The sequence below is a fragment of the Drosophila takahashii genome, chromosome 2L (genome assembly GCF_030179915.1).
Source record: "Drosophila takahashii strain IR98-3 E-12201 chromosome 2L, DtakHiC1v2, whole genome shotgun sequence".
Taxonomy (NCBI): Eukaryota; Metazoa; Arthropoda; class Insecta; order Diptera; family Drosophilidae; genus Drosophila; species Drosophila takahashii.
This window is the reverse complement of record NC_091678.1, coordinates 291,132-308,043: the sequence shown is the minus strand read 5'-3', so window position 1 is coordinate 308,043 and position 16,912 is coordinate 291,132. Positions and strand designations below refer to the sequence as shown.

The following is a 16,912-nucleotide window of genomic DNA, read 5'->3' as shown; positions in this document are numbered from 1 at the left end:
TGTATTTCCTTTATACACTGTCTTTTAGATTTAAATATTTTTTGAAAGCACAATTTGTTAAATTAAATTGTTAATAAATCACGTCATTACTCTAATACCATTTTAGTAACCAGCCAATTAAAATGATTTACTTTATAGGTCATTCAATTTAAATCAATTTGAAAACCAGGAACAAGTTCGATCTTAGTTAAACATTTTACTCACCCCACTTGCATTGGAATGATGATGGTGATGGTGGTAATCCATTTTGATTCGCTTACGCGGACTGACCACGCCCTCATCACCACTGGACGGGCATTCCTCGAGTTGTTCTGCCGAATGGAAACGTTGATTGTGCACGGGGTGCAAGTCCTTGGGTGTCTTACCGCAACGTCTCCGGCTGAGGAGGCTGTTGCTGCCAGATCCTGTGAATCCCTCAGCTGCAGCTCCACCAACTTGGCTGTTGTTTAACGTCCCATCGATGGATTCTCCGACGGCTCCAGCAGATCCTTGTCGAGCGATTACTGGGGAATCGGAGCGGACTTCCTCAAACTGCGTGGGATTTCCTGCACCTCCAGCAACCTCCTCTGAGTTGCGAAACCGGAGGCGACCCACCTCGTTGAAGTCACAGTCGACGGTTTGCCGCGCACTTCGAGCCATTCGATGCCTTTGCGCCAGGGCAGCCGGTGACATGGGCATCGAACTGGAGGAGGAGCTGGCCACCGACGGCATGGATGCGGCAGCAGGCACCGTTCCCGAGGAACTACTGCCCACTATGGGAGCTGGCATCGCACTGCTGGCAGTGGCACCGATGTTTGAAGGGATGATGCTGCTGGTGCTTTGGTTAGTTGTACTGCTTCCGCTGGCGCTTCCACTGCCAGCTCCTCCCGGCGTGTTGCTTGGCGAGCAGCCGTCGTTCGAGTTGTTCTGGTGGCGGCTAAAGGAAGACGCGCGAGATCGGGATTGCGACGAGGAGGCGGTCGAGTCGTAGCGACTGAAGCGCGAGGTAGAACCTGGCAGAAATGACATTTTACATTAGTAAGAATGATTATCGTTATAAAATAAATTAATCGTACTCGAACCCTGTTGTTGCTGTTGCTGCTTCTCCTGTTTGTCGTAGAATGCGTCCTGACACTCCCTCGATGCAAAGTCCACCTGCAGCTTTCGGCCCCTCATGATCGTGCCGCGCATATCCTTCACCGCGGCCTGGGCATTCTGAACCTGGTCGTAGAGCACCAAGGCCAACTGCCTGTTCCGATCGATGCTGACCTTGGTCACCGTCCCGAACCGCGTGAACTGCGACTGAAGAAACGACTCGGAGACCTTTTCGCCCACACCATCGATCCAAACGCAGTTGGTGGGCATTGACTTGCCAAAGCCCAGCTTAATGCGGTTGCTGCCCAGGTGCTCGCCGTCCATTTTGCGCATTGCCTTCACCACGGAGACAATGTCCGAATACTGACAGAACGCGTAGGCATTCAGGCCCTGCTTCTTGATATCGATCTCGATGATCTCCCCAAAGCCCTCGAAGTGACCGCGCAGCTCGCCGGCGGTGATGTCCTTCTCGAGGTTCCCGATGAAGAGCGTCCTCGTGGACTTGGGGTGGTACTCATCCAGCTCGGCTTCGTACGGCCGAAACTCGTTGTCCTCGACATCGTAGCCCTGGTACGGTTCCACCTCGATCTTGCAGCCGAAGAAGTGCTTGTCATGGGACACCTCCAGCGCCTTTTCGACGTCGTCCGGCTTCTTGAAGCAAACCAAGGCATAGCGCTCCGAGTTCTGGCCCACCACCTTGACCCACGTGACCTTGCCGTGCTTTTTGTACTCATGGAACAGACCATCCTTGAGGGACGTGTCCGAGGAACGGGCGGGCAGGTTGCGGACACGTATCGCCAGTGGCCGGTTGTCTTCGGAATGCACCACGGGATTGGCCGTTAGGCAGGAGGAGGATCCGCTGGAACTGGAGCTACTGCTCGAGGACGAGCTGGAGCCACAGCCTCCGCCGCCGCCTGCGCTGCTGGCAGTGCCAGCATTGCCACTGGGATTTGAAGAGTTGCCTGTGGAGGTAGGTAAAGTAAATATAAATCCTCCGACTGATACTCGTGGGATCTCCCGATCTATAATACTCACTGGTTACTGCGACCGACTGGAGGGTTCGCCCGCTGCGCCCCTCGGCCATCACACAATTGCCCGCAGACTGGACGGGACTGGACGCGTGCGAGTGGGAGGAGGAGTGCGACGAGGACGAGGAGCTGTGCGAACTGCTGTAGCTGCTCGGCGAGCGCGAGTGCGAGCGACTGGAGGAGGTGGTGCTGCGTCCGTGCAGGTGGTGTCGCGTCCGGATCGGATGCGACGGCAGACCATTGTCCACGGCGGCGGCCAGAGCAGCGGCCACATTTAGAATGTCACCGCTGGCTGAACCGGAACCGGGATTGGAACCCGCTCCCGCTGCTGCTCCCGATCCTAATCCTAGCGATCCCGCAGCTCCGGATGCTATCGTGGGCATCGTAGGAGTTGCCGTGGTTATTGTATTATTTAAACTATTACTACTAAAACTATTGTTTGTGATTGTACTTGTCGTCGTCAGTGGAGTCGCTCCTCCAGCTCCTCCTGGCGACTCCGAACCAGAGCGTGCTCCTCCGCTGCCCGCCGCTCCCGCCCCCTTGAGCAGCTTATTGAGTTTGCTGCTGTGCAGGAGCATCTTGCGCGAGGTGGCGGTGGTCAGCGCGTCATCCGCAGCACTCCCCGCATAGGCCACGCTCCGGTGCACGGCCGTGGTCTGCGATTGGATCTGCACCTGTCCTTGGGCGGGAGACGGACAGGATCCTCCTCCGGCTCCTGCCGCTGGGCTGCTGCTGTAGTGCGGGTGTTGAGGATTCTGAAGATGCGGATGCGAGTGCGGATGCTGGTGCTGCTGATGATGGTGGTTGATCGGTGAGCTGCTCATTGCGAAGCCACCGGCTGCTGAGGCGCCGGCATTGCCACTGCCACCAGGACTTTTTAGTTGGGCCGTCGTTGCAGCAGCGGCGGCTTCGTACCATGACTGTGGTGGTGCCACCCGCGCGCTCTGCTGGTTCTGGTGGATATTGTGGCTGCTGCTCCTGTCGCCCAGCGCCTGCGGCACTCCTCCAGCTCCTGACCCCGACCCTACCAGTCCTCCAGCTCCCCCCGGTCCAGATCCTCCAGCTCCAGCTGTGCAGGCTGCTGTCGTCGTCGTCGTGTTGCTGCTGTTGCCGCTGCTGTTGATGCCGCCGCTGTGACCGCTGGCAGAACCATTCCTGTACAGGCGATCTCGGTTGCGCGATCTCTCGGAGGATCCCCCTGCCGCCGATGCGGACACTGACGCGGAGGTGGAGCTGCTCACGGACGAGGGACTGGAGTTTGAGTTGGAGTTGGCCAAGGAGGCGGAGTTGCTCGCCTGGTATTGACTGACTAAGCGGTTGCTGGTGCGGTCGTAGTAGTTCCTTTCGAAGCTGTTTGTCGGTGGTTCCTCTGTAGACCTAAAATGGGATGAAACAAATGTAGAGATCTTAGTGATGAAAGTGTTTAATTTCGTTATCTTATTAACTACGTATATTTTAGTTTAACTAAGCAAAAATAGATTATCTTAATAGGTATATTTATCTATTATTTAATGCGTAATTGATCATTTATATATGTAAGACGTACATTTTACATATGTTTTTTAATTGTGTGCAAGTAATGCGAATCTTAAAATATGTTGAATTTTGTCACATGGTGTTTTGTTCTGTAATTATTATTGTTTTTCCTAATTATCCTCTTCAAATAGGACAATTTTAAAATGTTAACAAACATCTAAATATATAAGTATGTATGATAATACATGTATTTCGTTTAGGGTTGCCATGGTCGGCTATCACAGTTATACGAGCATTTTTGTTTTGCTTTTACGAGTGATATTCTAATGACCGATATTCATGATCTTTGGATGAATATTAACCCAGAATTTTAACCCACCTCCGCATAATATTATTTCTCGGTTTTCACTGGGAAAATCGTTGTCGTTGTTAACTTTAGAAGGTAATCGCGGATTATTTTCACAGCCCCAGAAACGGGCGCCCCACCATTTGGGCCTATCATCGGGGAATAGTTCAACCGAATTTATGGCTTTTTGCACTTATTCGCTTCCGATTTATTTGCACTGTGGTGGATCAGCACTTGAAGAAAAATTTCACTCGGCCAAATAAATAAACGGGCGCCAAATAATTTAATCTGACGTGCGACCCGACTTCTTCTTCTTGCTCTTATTCGTCTGCGTCTGTTTACGCGGCAACACACACACGCACAAACAAATAACACGCACACTGCCACGAAGGGGCACAAATACAGACTCAGAAAAAGCCGGGACCGGAGCCACGTTCTTTTGATTTTGTTGCTTAATTTGAAGCCCAAACCGGTTTTTTCGTTGAAATGGTATTATTCCTTCACTTTTGCACGGCTTAGGTTTACGTTCTTTGTCGTCGCAATTCGCTCTTTATTTAATAATTCGCTCGTCTGCTTCTGCTCGTTTCGGTCGCTGGCCACCGATTTCGTTTTGTGCCGATATTCGCGTGCAGAGCTGCCAGACTGTCTGGTACTCACGAACCGTGAGGAGGGCACGTAACGTAAGCAGCCGGTACGTAACGGAGCGCCTTAACGTAACATCGTGTAGAAGTCGTGTCGATTTCAATATTTCTGGGTCGGTCCTTAGAGTTTGAGTTTAATTAATATATTATAATTAGAAATTTTCCTTAGTTCTTTTTACGCTTAGTAGGGATTTTATATATTTTTTTTGTATTTAACTTACCACTTATATTTATTGCTTTAAAAAAAAAACAAACGCAAACAAACAAACGCCCTTGACATACCAAATTGTTAATAAAAATATCCACAAAATTCTAAACAAAAATTGTATTGTTAATTCACTAAAACGCATTTAAGTCGATGACATACCATATAGCTACAAAAAAAATATCCACAGTTTAGTAGTTTATTCTACACATTTTCAGTCCGAACGTTTGGTGAAAACTACGATTATAATTTCACTTATGGGCCAAAGAAACTTTTTTCTACTAGTGCGAAGGAGACGGAAAACCCAGGTAGAAATGAAGCGTTCCTTCTACCTGAGTATCACGGGTTACAGGCTAAAAACAATGCCATTAAAGACGCAGAAACCAACCCCTAGATAAATTGAGGCTCAAAAGGCACAACTCACTCCACAGATCGACTTTTGAATGGAAAGAGGGTTGATTCAGTTCAGCATTTGTCTTCTTTTCCTGAGGAGAACAGTAAAAACAGGCGCGACCTTTGCTAAACGTATTTGTTTTACTTATGCGACCATTGTTGAGGCGGACTTCTCGTATTCAAGAAATTGTGATGCCAAGAGTTTCTACAAATTATGCTAAATTCCCCAATAAAAAGCACAGAACAACCAATCAATTTGAGCATAATTTCTATTTGATATATATTTTCAAAAATAGGTTTACAATATTTAACAAATCACAGCAAAGAGTCCAATGGACACATTTGTACGCCGCAGTGAGCAATTCTGTGAATAGCGACTTATAAGTGGGTTTCTCCCAGATCGATTTACAATTGAGGCCTACCCACCGGGAAAGTAAGAAGGTGGTTCTTTGTGTGCTGAAAATCCTGTTCCTTTTAGCAGAAAGTGTTGGAAATCCTGTTTCTTTCAGCAGGCGACGGTGTAGGGAAAATGTAAATTCCCAAGGAAAACCACATAGAAACCTCATTCCCCCCTTACTTTTTGTGTCACCCCCGTGTATTTTGAAACCAGAGACGGAAGAAATGTAAGGGGTGAATGAGGTTTTGTCCCTTCCGCTTGTATGGAGAAACCTCTTGAAAATATGTTATTTTCCAGAGGAATGTTCCCGCTGGGTACGAACGCGTTCAATGGCACAGATAATACTTGTACAACCTCAGGGGCACAAATAAATGTAAATATGAGATCGCCTACCGGATCGTATGTGGTCAACGGCGTCTCTGTGCTAATCTATTCTGTAGATAAGAAGTGTCGCAAACTCTGCCCCTTTTTTCGCAAATAGGTTTTTGGGACTAATCATCCGAAAATTAGGGACCTTTTTAGGAAATCAAAAAACGCTTTGGAAGAAACGCATTTTTAGCCAACACTTATTAGATCGTTACTTTCAGCGGAAAATAATCAGTATTTTGCTCGAAACAATGGAAGTAATAGTCCAAATATGAAATGGCATACCTCGATAAGCTCGTAATAAAATTCCGAATCCGATTGGCATTCAAACATGAACATTTTATTTTTTGTCATTTTTGTCAAAAAATCATGATGTAAAAATGGGTCAAAATATTAAATTTGTTTAATCATTGAGAAAGTGATAGTATTTAATATATTGGGTTATTAGCTGCACAAAACACTGCGTCTTTTAGATTTCAGATCGTTTTCGGCAAGTTCAAGCAAAAGAACACTTAAGAAAAAATTTCTAATTAGCAAAAATGTGGAAGCTGTAGTATAGAGGAGGTTTCTATATTCTTCCGATTTTTCAGTCTGCATTATTAATGAGTTTCCAGAAAGAAATTGTAATCTGTTTTTCGGGTAAAATCATCTAGTTAGATAGACCGTTGCTTGATTTCTAAATAGTCTTAAATGTTTTTTGGGGCCAACCATTTAAAAGTAGAATTTACTGCAACCTCGGGCAATAGTTCAATTCTAATAATGAACAATTTTAACAACATACGTATTTAATAATGTTAAAAAAACAGCCAAGTCACTACTTAACCGTTCCTTCTTGCTTTAAAATAATAATGTTATGGTTACACGTTTCTAATCAAAAAGTCGTAATTAAATTTTGTTCAAACAAAACCTCAATGTTATCTCAGACTTTGAGAAGCAGCAGAGGAACACTGTAATCAGCAATCGTAAATTTCACAAGCCAACTCACATTTTCAGCCCCCATATAATGCCCAAGCTGATGAATTGAAGCCATCCTAGTTTAGCCTGATCCCAGGCCCTCTGAAGCTGGCACAACGAAGATTTTTTAAAGCCGCATTAAGAGCTTTAAGCAGCGGCACTTAAAATATGGTCATATAGAACAGCCAGTAAGCAGAAGCAGTTTGCCATATATGTGTGCCTATTATATACATGTACCATCAATGTGGAGGGAGGTGGAAGTGGGAGGTGTATGCTGCAATTTCCAGCTCTCTGCTCAGGTCACAGCTTTTGGCTGGCAGCGGCAGAGGCAGAGGATTCGACTGCAGCACCAGCAGCAGCAGCAGAGGACGTGCCAGACCAAGTGGCTATGGTGCATGTGGCGTGGGGCATGACTCAGGCGGGTGGCACATAAATGCGGTACAGTCCTCACTCGATTGGTGAAAAATATAATTTTAAAAACAATTTTTTCTGTCATTTATTAAAAATAGCTAAGATAATTATAAAAAACCACTTCGAATGAATTTAAACCAGATTTTATATATTTTTATTAGGCCTATTTACTAGGCTCTCTTTAATTTGTTTAAAATGTTTAGAAAAAATGTATTTAGTGTACATGGGAGAACGTAAACACAGTAGCCACTGTATGTAAAAACACATCTTGGCCTGTGAATGCAATTCAAAGGAGAACGGGACTGAGAAGGGGCAGAATTGCCCGGCATGCGCAGTTGAGGCCATAGGAAAAATCAATTCAGCTAAAAGTGCGCCCGGTTCAGGAAATTGCAGGGCCACGCCAACCAAAGCTACGACAACGACAGACCCCACCAGCAATAACAGAATTACTGAGCAACATTTGTTGCGCCCAGGAGGGATGTGGAGGGGGTTTGGGGGCTCGGAGATCAGGGGGAGGGAAACTTGTGGCTAGTCCAAGTAACGCTGCCGCCCAAAACCACCCATCGAACAACCACAGCCGCAAAGGTGGGTGGACATTTTTGGGCGTCTGTAAATTGCATTACTGCCATGTTTCCAGCGCAGCTGTATGTGTTGAGCCGCTTATGTAATACATGGCAAAGAAGAAGTCGTCGCAGTAAATGGCTGAATCGCTGGTGCAGTGAAACAAAAATATTGGTATAAACCAAATTAATTATTTTGATACTTTTAACTCAAGATCAATGGTATGATATTTTAAATTTACAATTAATGCATCTTTTTATTAATGTCATGTATAGAATTTTTAATAAATTTTTTTTTTTAAATATAAGTCATTTTGAAAATTTTTTAACATTTATGTTGATCTTCACTATATACACAAAATTTTAAGTTCAATCTTATTTTTGAATATCCTACTATGGAGACCTATTTGTACAGGTGCATTGTATCATCGGTTGGCTGGACTCCCTCCCCGCAAGTCGCCCTGTCATTGTCCTGGCAAAAGTTTCTCACTGAACGTCCTTGTTTGAGGTTATTTATGTGTATATTTGGCTGGGTCTTGTACACATATCAAAGAGGCAGCGGAAGGGAAGGCTAAAAGGAAGCCACGTATATAGCCAGCTGGATATTCCCGCATTCGAAACGTGTATGTGTGGGCTATTACATAAGAGTTGAAATTCCTGAAATCTCTTTTTAGCCTTTCATTCAATCATTGCCGGGCGCCGTTCCATTTCCCTCCCATTTCTCCACTGACTGCAGTCAAAGTAATTTGAACAGGAGAACATTCTCTGGCTGCGTCTCCTCCAGGGCGTGAAATTTATCAACATCAGGGAGCTGGCAGCAGCAGGAGCAGGAAAAACAGACAGGAGCAGAAGATACAGAAGCATCAGCAGCCCCTGCAGCCTGCTAAAGTTGAAGGACACGGGGATGACAGGACACAGGACGTAAACACGGCATTCTCGCAAAGGAATTAGATAAAACCTTTACCAAAAGAGACAGGACACCAGGGCCCAACCCAAAAAGCGAGTAGAGAGCTAACGGTTTTAGCCAGAACTTCTTAAACTTTGCTGGAAATTCTCCAAAGTTGAACATAAATAGCAGAATTTTTTGGAAATGTTTTAGGTGAAAAATACCAAGAGGAAAAAAATAACAACTAACAAATGATTCAAAACGTAAAACTTCGGAAAAAAGAATGTAACAGGTAAAGTTTCTGACCCCAAAAAAATTCAAGATCAGGATTCTTGATCAGGATCACTAGTCGAGTCGATATTGCTAAGTGCATCTCTCTTTGTGATCTCAGATAGAGCTTTAGTTTTAAGAGCTAGTTTGGATTTTGTATTCAGATTTTTTTAGAGCAAGTTTTTTTTTATCCCAGTAAAAACTTTAACTAAAATGTGTTTGCCACGCCCACAAGGGTCGCTTTGCCGGAATCAAACTAAATTATTTAAACGACATTCACTCTTCAATCTCTAAAAATGTAGTCTCTTGAGTCCTGCCATTAACATTTATTTCTGCAAACATTTCCCATTTCTCATTTCGCATCTGTAATCTTGTGCTGTAACCGCATTAACTTAATTCTATATGGTCTCCCAAGGGATCTGCACTTAAATTTGTTTCGTTATTGTGCTCACTATCGTACATTTTACATAACATAATGCGATGGGAATTTAAAGCAGTGCGAACGGCACGACAGATAGTTGCTGTTGCACTTGCTGCTGCTGCACTTTGCGGTGCAGATTGTTGGTTGCCAAGTTGCTGCAGACGACGACGCCAGCAGCAGCTTTAAAATTATATAAGCCTCCCTAGAGGGACACGCCCTCATGTGGGCCGCAGATGGGGTGGCTTACTGAGCGCCCATGGCTCGAAATGGATGCAGAATGCCAACGGACCAAACGGAAAATGACACAGAGAAGTAGTAGTAGAATTCAAATTACTCAATTATTACATTTTATAGTTCAAAAAAAAATTTATTTTCATCTTTTAAAAAATATGTTATTTAATTACTGATACTACAATGAAAAACATAAACAAACATAATTTTTTTCAGGAACTGTTGGCTTGGGTTTATTTAATTATTTATTATAGTAAGGGCGAATTTTCTTTAAAACAGGTGAATAAAAAAAACTATATCGCTATAGTTGAATTAATATTAACTTCAACTTGCGACCTTAATTAAAGAGGAGTCCTGCAAATGTATTAGTGTGAGCCTGAGCCTGGAGTGTCCCCTTATGTGGGTGTGTGTGGCCTGCGACAAAGTCAGAGGGCAAAGTTGAATAAAAGTTGACGCAAGGCAGGAAGGCAAGGGAAACCAGGGAGGTGGAGATAAAATACGCAGCGCTGCCGGCCCAAGCCAAAGTGACGCAAGCGGAAGCGGCAAAAAAAGTGGGAGGCAATGTTGGAGGTGGCTACAACGAAGAAGAAGAATCAGGGCTAGCAGAAGGGTCCAAAGACAGGGGAGGACTTTCCCAGGCCGGCTCCTAGTACTGAATGAAACTTATGCAAGTCGAGCGGCTAAAAGCGGGAGAGGAAACTAGGGGGGGAAATCAGGAGAAGGGCAGAGAATTTTACCTCTAAGGCGCCTGCGCGCTCTAAATTCCTGTACATAATGTAGCAGGAAAACGCTACTGGGTATATTACATACGCAAAATACATATATAAATGGCCAGGACATCGGTTGTCTTTCATATCCTGGCTGCCACCCACAGCCGCAGGGCCATAAAAACAACAACAACAGCTAAATCAGTAAAAGACAAAAATAGCAAAGTAAAAGAAAAATACCAGAAGCTAGAAAAAATAACTAAAAATGTGCGCGGGGCTTGAAAAAAAACCCCACCCCACCATCCAACCTTAGAGGCTGGGATTGTTTGAAAACGAGGTCGTGGAAATGGAAAATGAAAGCAGTTCGAAGAGACACTGGCGACGCCATGTTGATTTTTACAGGAAGTAGCTCTGCCGCACTCTCTTCTCACACACATAGCTCTTCCGCTCTCCCTCTCTCTGTCACACATCCTTGCGAGCTTATGCCGGCAATTGAAACTCACATCGCTTGTTGTTATCCTTACTGCAGCATTGGGTTTTCTTTTTTGCAGCTGTTAATGAAACTTTATACAACAGCAAAGTGTTCAGCAGAAGAAGCCTTCGCAATGACAACAAAAAGCGAGAATGCAGCATCAAAAAAAAGTAATCTCCAGGGAGTGGCTTTAAAATACAGTTATACAGAAAACAATGGCAGGATCAGCATCAGTATGAGCAGGACGGAAACTATTTTCATTGCCTACTTTTTAGGGCGAGTGCAACTATCCTTCTCCACTGGAAAAATACTACTACAATTGACAAGGACCGAAAAAAAACTGTAAAATTATTAACAAAATACGTAACAAGAATTGTTTACATTTTGGCATATTTTCCGTTCGTGCCTCTAAATGATTCGTTTAATACACACTTAAACCAAGATTTCTAGATACTAAAGTCGTGCTTAATAATATTTTTGCTTGCATGACTTTAGCAATTTCCATCTTAATTGACTATTAAATTCCCAATTGCATTTAATTGCGCTTAATTTTTGCCTGTGTAAGCGGAACCAGTGGAGATAAAGTCTGGAAATGAGTAAGACGCCGGGCCAAAGGATTGATGCTGCCTGGGTTATTTGTTGCAGAACTTCCACTCCCTGAGCAAGCAATGCAAAGTAATTAAATTACAACAAATGCATTCTGCTCATTGGATCAAGAGCTTGATAAGAATGGATGGGATAGAATTAATTTACTTAGAAAATTTGCAAAAAGTATAAATGCATATTAAATAAAGAGCTAACAAGCTAAAAAAAAAAAGAAATAAGCCTCTTAAAATGTATGCCCAAAAAAAGTTGCGTTTTTTTTTTTATATAAAACAAAAACACAATCGAATTAAAACAATTTAAATTTATTGATAATTGCTTTCCCGAATGGAAGGATTAAGTTTTCAACTAAACACGAATCCAATCCACTTTTTCCCAAGTCCCGAATGACTAATTTGCCATTTCTAAATCAATTTGCATCATTTAAATGAGCTTAAATGCTACTTTCATTCACTCTCCACTTCAATTAAATCCAGGACCCCAACTCCACCCAGTCTGACCGCGTGGCACGCATAATCCTATCTGAACTCACATCCACATCTGCAGGACTCGGCATTTACTGCCACCATTTGCGTCCTGCTTCAGTCCTAATTTGTTTTGCTGCATTTAAAATGAATTAAATTTGGTTAAGGGCGAAATGGGATCCAATAACGGCAAACTCGCTAACTTTGTTTGCCAAACCCAATCAAATGAAAACAGGCGACAGTGCAATGCAATTACACGCACAGATACACAGCTACAGCTACAGCCACAGATACATTTGCAGATGCAGATACGAACGCACATTTCAAACGATACATAATCACCTCTTTCGGGGCGCTGACAATTTAATTAAAATTGATTTTCCGATCAATATTTTCCAGGGAAATTCACAGTTGCAGTTGACTTGCTTGTATCTGTGTTCTGTATCTATATTTGCTGCCGTTCAGGTTATATAAGTCATATATATACACACACACACACACACACGGGGAAATACACAAATTGGGGTGTGGGTTGGATACATCCATCAGTGTGTGAAATTTAATTGCACACCCCCATCTCTCTTTTTCTCTCTCCTGTTTCCAACTGAAATTTAATGAGCAATATATTTGTTGGGGCACAATTGTATCTGTATCTCTCGTCTGCCCTCTATCGTTCTCTTCGACTGCTACCCACAACCGCAGGGCAATGAAGCATTTCCACATGAAGATTGATTATGGCTCAAGTTTTCCCTCGGTTTGGTTTTTATTTTTACTCTGCACTTCTTTCTTTTAATGCTTTTTGCAATTTATTTCAATGCATCGAAAAGGATTCTGGGACACACCCAAAGGATGCCGATGCCGATGCAGCAGCCACAGCCATGGCATCCTTGTAATGGCAGGGTGATAAATAAAAAGGGCGAATGGGTTGGCCAGGCGGTTTGGGGTCCTGAACCCGTTATGCCACAGCCACGAGAGTCTAAGGCAAACGAATCGCTATGGTCTCCTCTTTTTATCCCCCAGCGTTGGTTGCGGCAAATGGATTCTCGAAATGCAATCATTATTAATGACGAGTTGAGGATATTGTACGATAGACATTTGAGACTTTATCCTAATAGGTTGATGAATAAAAAAAGGGTTTTTTTTTTTCTAGAAAATATTTTGTGGCCATACTTTAAAAACTTAAGGTAATAAACCAAAAAGGAAGGAGAAAAAACTTCAGTCACAGAGAGATTCATATAAAGAATTACTCTGCCAGGCAGCAACATTGCGGACATCTTGCTTGGCCATGCCATTCTCCAAAATCCCTGGCTCATCACCTGCTTCTCAGAGGAAAACGTTGCTCACCCAATAAAAACGAATCCAAATATCATGTTTTTGTATTTTGGGTCTTTTCACCACTAGCTAAGGCTATCATAAAGGTTGAGAAAATGCATTTTTACGACCATCAAGCCCTGAACAAAAACCCAACCAAAACCAAGCAAAGCCAAAAATACATCAAAAGGGCGTGGCATTTTATATTATATATTTTAATTGAATTTTTCCCTTGCACATATTTGTTTTAATTGGAAAGCTAAAACAAATAACAAATAAATCGAATCCGAAGCCCAGAGTATTGGGGCGTATGCGCAATGTTACTCATACGTGGCGTTGGCCCTTTCAACCATTACATGCACACACATACAGACACAGATAAAAATAAACGGTTGCTATATAAATTGGCGCAGGCAACTGTCCATTCACATGTCCATTTTGAGGCATAATTTAAACTGACATTTTGCGCGAAAAAACAGTTTTCCAATTTTTTCTCTCTATCCATTTGAAAAGGCAAGGGAAACTAATCATTGACTATGCACTGAAAAAATGGGAAATGCATTTTAGCTAGAGGTAGCTCACAACTTAAAGTAAAATAAAAACAATATTAAGGAAACGGAATGTACTGGCATTAAACATTTAATAAAAAATAATCAACAATTTGCTGTTTATTAACTTTTAAAAATATTTTCCATGGTTGAAAATAATTTATTAGGCCTGTAAATTAAAATTGCGTTCAGTGCCACCTGTGACATTTTCAGGTTAATGCAATTTTCAAATGCGGCCGAATTTGAGTTGTTAAATTTTTAATGCAACGCTTACTGCTGCAGTTATGGGCTGTCGTTGCTGTTGTTGGGTCTATTTCTCTTTTTGTATTGGGCATTTTAATTAGGCGCCAGTTCAGTGTTTCCCAGCCCCCTTTTCCTCTTCTATAGTAATAGAGATATTACATAACTAGCCCTCGCCCCCCTCGAATTTTGGGTTTTGGCCGCCCACCTGTGATTTGGGTTGTACTTGCTTTATTTTGTTTATTTTCTTGCTGCCGCTGTGAAATATTTGCGCCGATTATTCGCGGCGCAAGGAGTAAGGGAGGGGGTGTTGCTGGCCAAGCACCAACGCCCCCTCATGTCTGTGTGCAATGCCTACACAGGAAACAATTTAGGTATCTTGTTACAGACTTTCATAAATAAGCACAAATATTCATCTACAAATATATTGAACCTTTTTGGCACTTTAACTATTTTAATTTATAATTTTTTTTTTCATTTATATTAATCTTTTGTTTCCACTGCGTATTTGTGCTTGTTAAAAACTAAGGAAATGCAAGAAAATAATACAATTTTGGACTTTTGGCACGCCTGTCAATTATTCAAATATTTCGCGCATAGCCCCATTGGCTCATTCATTCATTTACTCACTCATTCATTCACTCATTCATTTGGTTTTGCGTTGGTTGCCTAGTTTCCCCATAGTTTTTTGTTTAGCTAACTGGGAAATTTGCATACGCATTTGTTTGTGTTTGAGTATGAAGTTTGGTTGGCTGCCGGGTGAAATTTAATGCATTTTTTGGTAAGCACAGTTTGTGCAGTTGCATTTCAGTGCTTGCGTTGCGTAAAGCTTTAAATGGGTTAAAAGCCAACTACGAAAAGTCTAACACCCTTTCCATTCCTATTTCCAAGCAGAGAAAATTTACTTCCGAAATTCGATTTAGTTCAAAAACCAAGTCTTTAATTCCTAAAATGTTTTTAAGCTATACACAAATTAAAACTAGATCACAGTATTTATTACGGAATACCACTATATATATTTTTTTTTTCATCTAATATTGTTATTTGAAGTTTTCTCTGTGCATCTCTATTTCTCGGCTGATATCTTGGCCAAGTTGACAGCCTCTACTGTCAGTTGAGTGACGTAGGCAAAAAACTGGCTTCAAATATTGAGTTAGGAGTTACAGGAAAGGGGAGGAGAATGAATAAAATCATAAACTGATTTTCTTTCCTTTTAAATCTCTAACAGCTTCAGAGTTCATAAAGAAAGAGAGAGATAAGTATATTTTTCTTACACACTTCAACTTCTGTTTAGTTGATAGAATTAAAAGGTAAACTCCGAGATGTACCACTTATTATAGCACTAATTAAACTAAGAAAACATATAGGAAACATAAACTGTTTTGGCACTCGATCTTCCTCAATTACGGATCTGACTTCCCCCATCTTCTTAATTCCAGATGGAATTCAAACTGCCGGAGAACAAAATGAAAACTTTTTCGTTCTAAAACTTCCCCAGGGAATTTTACACAAGACTAATAAGGAGCAGACAGGGCGGGCGTGGAAGGGGATCAAAAGGAGACGCGATGCGCCTAATTAATGCAAAGATATTAATCACGTCGCGAAATTTGAGGCTCTTGCTGTACTCGTAATTCTAAACCAACAATGAAGGATGCAGCTCTTGATGAACAGCACATCACGATAATACGATGATGGTGCGCCGGCGTTACAGAAATAATATAAACAACCAAAGAGGAGGCACAATTTTATATAGTGCAAACAAAGGGCTGCAATGACATTTCTCATATCGATTGAGTAAGCATCGCCTCTGCGCTCCCCAATCCGAATGACCCCTCTCCTGACTGCCTACGCTACTGATTAGTTCACGTAACTAACGCCCATGCTAATAAGCTGGGTGTGGCTCTTGGCCCGGAGCTTAAGTCCACCGTAGCTCCGTAAGCTGTTACACTGGTTGGCAAAGCTAAAGGATAAGCGAAGGTAAAAATTATGATTTGCAGCATATAAATAAGTTCCATTTATTTTCAAGATATTATTTTACATGCCATATCAAAGCGAGTGCAAATTTAAAAATTACCCGTATGTATTGAAATCATTTACAGGGACCACTGTACATCAGGATTTCAGGGTGGAGGCGTTTCAGAACACACTGGGAATTCAACACTGACACGGCAAATTGGCTTACACCAGCGCCCTGACTGTGCTATAAGCAGGATGAAGGCTCGAATTGAAGACACTGCGTCATTACAAGTACCTCCTGTACCTGTGCTGGTGCCAGAGCCGATGTCTTTCTTGATTGGCCTGGCACATGGCCCCTGGGAGGAGATTGACAGAACAAGGACCCAGCGATTGCTTAGGGGCTTACATTCGGTGCTGACCAATGAGGCGTATGATTAATGTCGACCCCCTACAATCGGAATTCAGGACGGAGAAAGAAAGACTTTTTTTGTTTAAATCGGTTTTAGAGTTATTTATAACTCAACTTAGTCTGATCTATTAATCTCTAGTTATTACATTCCCTGTGCAGTTGATTTCACCCATCACATAATCACTTGCTTATAGTTTCTGAGATCTCAGCGTTCATACAGACAGACAGACGGACACACGGACAGACGGACAGACAGACGGACAGACGGACATGGCTAGATCGACTCGGCTAGTGATCCTGATCAAGAATATATATACTTTATGGGGTCGGAAACGCTTCCTTCTCCCTGTTACATACTTTTGCACGAATACAATATACCCTTTTACTCTACGAGTAACGGGTATAATTAACATTTGTAATACCAATAAGTTACATTTTGTTAATTTGTTACTTGCCACGTAGCGTTCGCCCTATCAGTCCTTGTTTGCTTAAAATGTATATGGGTGTGTTCGCAAATATATTGCTTCTGGTTTTATTTTTTTT

The 16,912-nt window shown here is 42.5% G+C and overlaps 1 protein-coding gene across 5 annotated transcripts in view; it reads right to left on the bottom strand.

Moving 5' to 3' along the window:
• The window catches only part of spen (split ends), a 59,710-nt gene that overhangs the window by 16,092 nt on the left and 26,706 nt on the right, over positions 1-16,912 (bottom strand). For 4 of the 5 annotated variants that reach the window (XM_070211718.1, XM_070211719.1, XM_044395219.2 and 1 more), the window contains 3 exons: positions 2,110-3,479; positions 1,056-2,036; positions 205-992 (listed from right to left, as the gene is read on the bottom strand). In XM_070211718.1, coding sequence (XP_070067819.1) covers positions 205-992; positions 1,056-2,036; positions 2,110-3,479 — 3,139 coding nt within the window. Of the gene's footprint in view, positions 1-204; positions 993-1,055; positions 2,037-2,109; positions 3,480-3,957; positions 4,551-16,912 lie in introns of those variants that run through there. The other variant, XM_070211721.1, reaches the window with a different exon arrangement.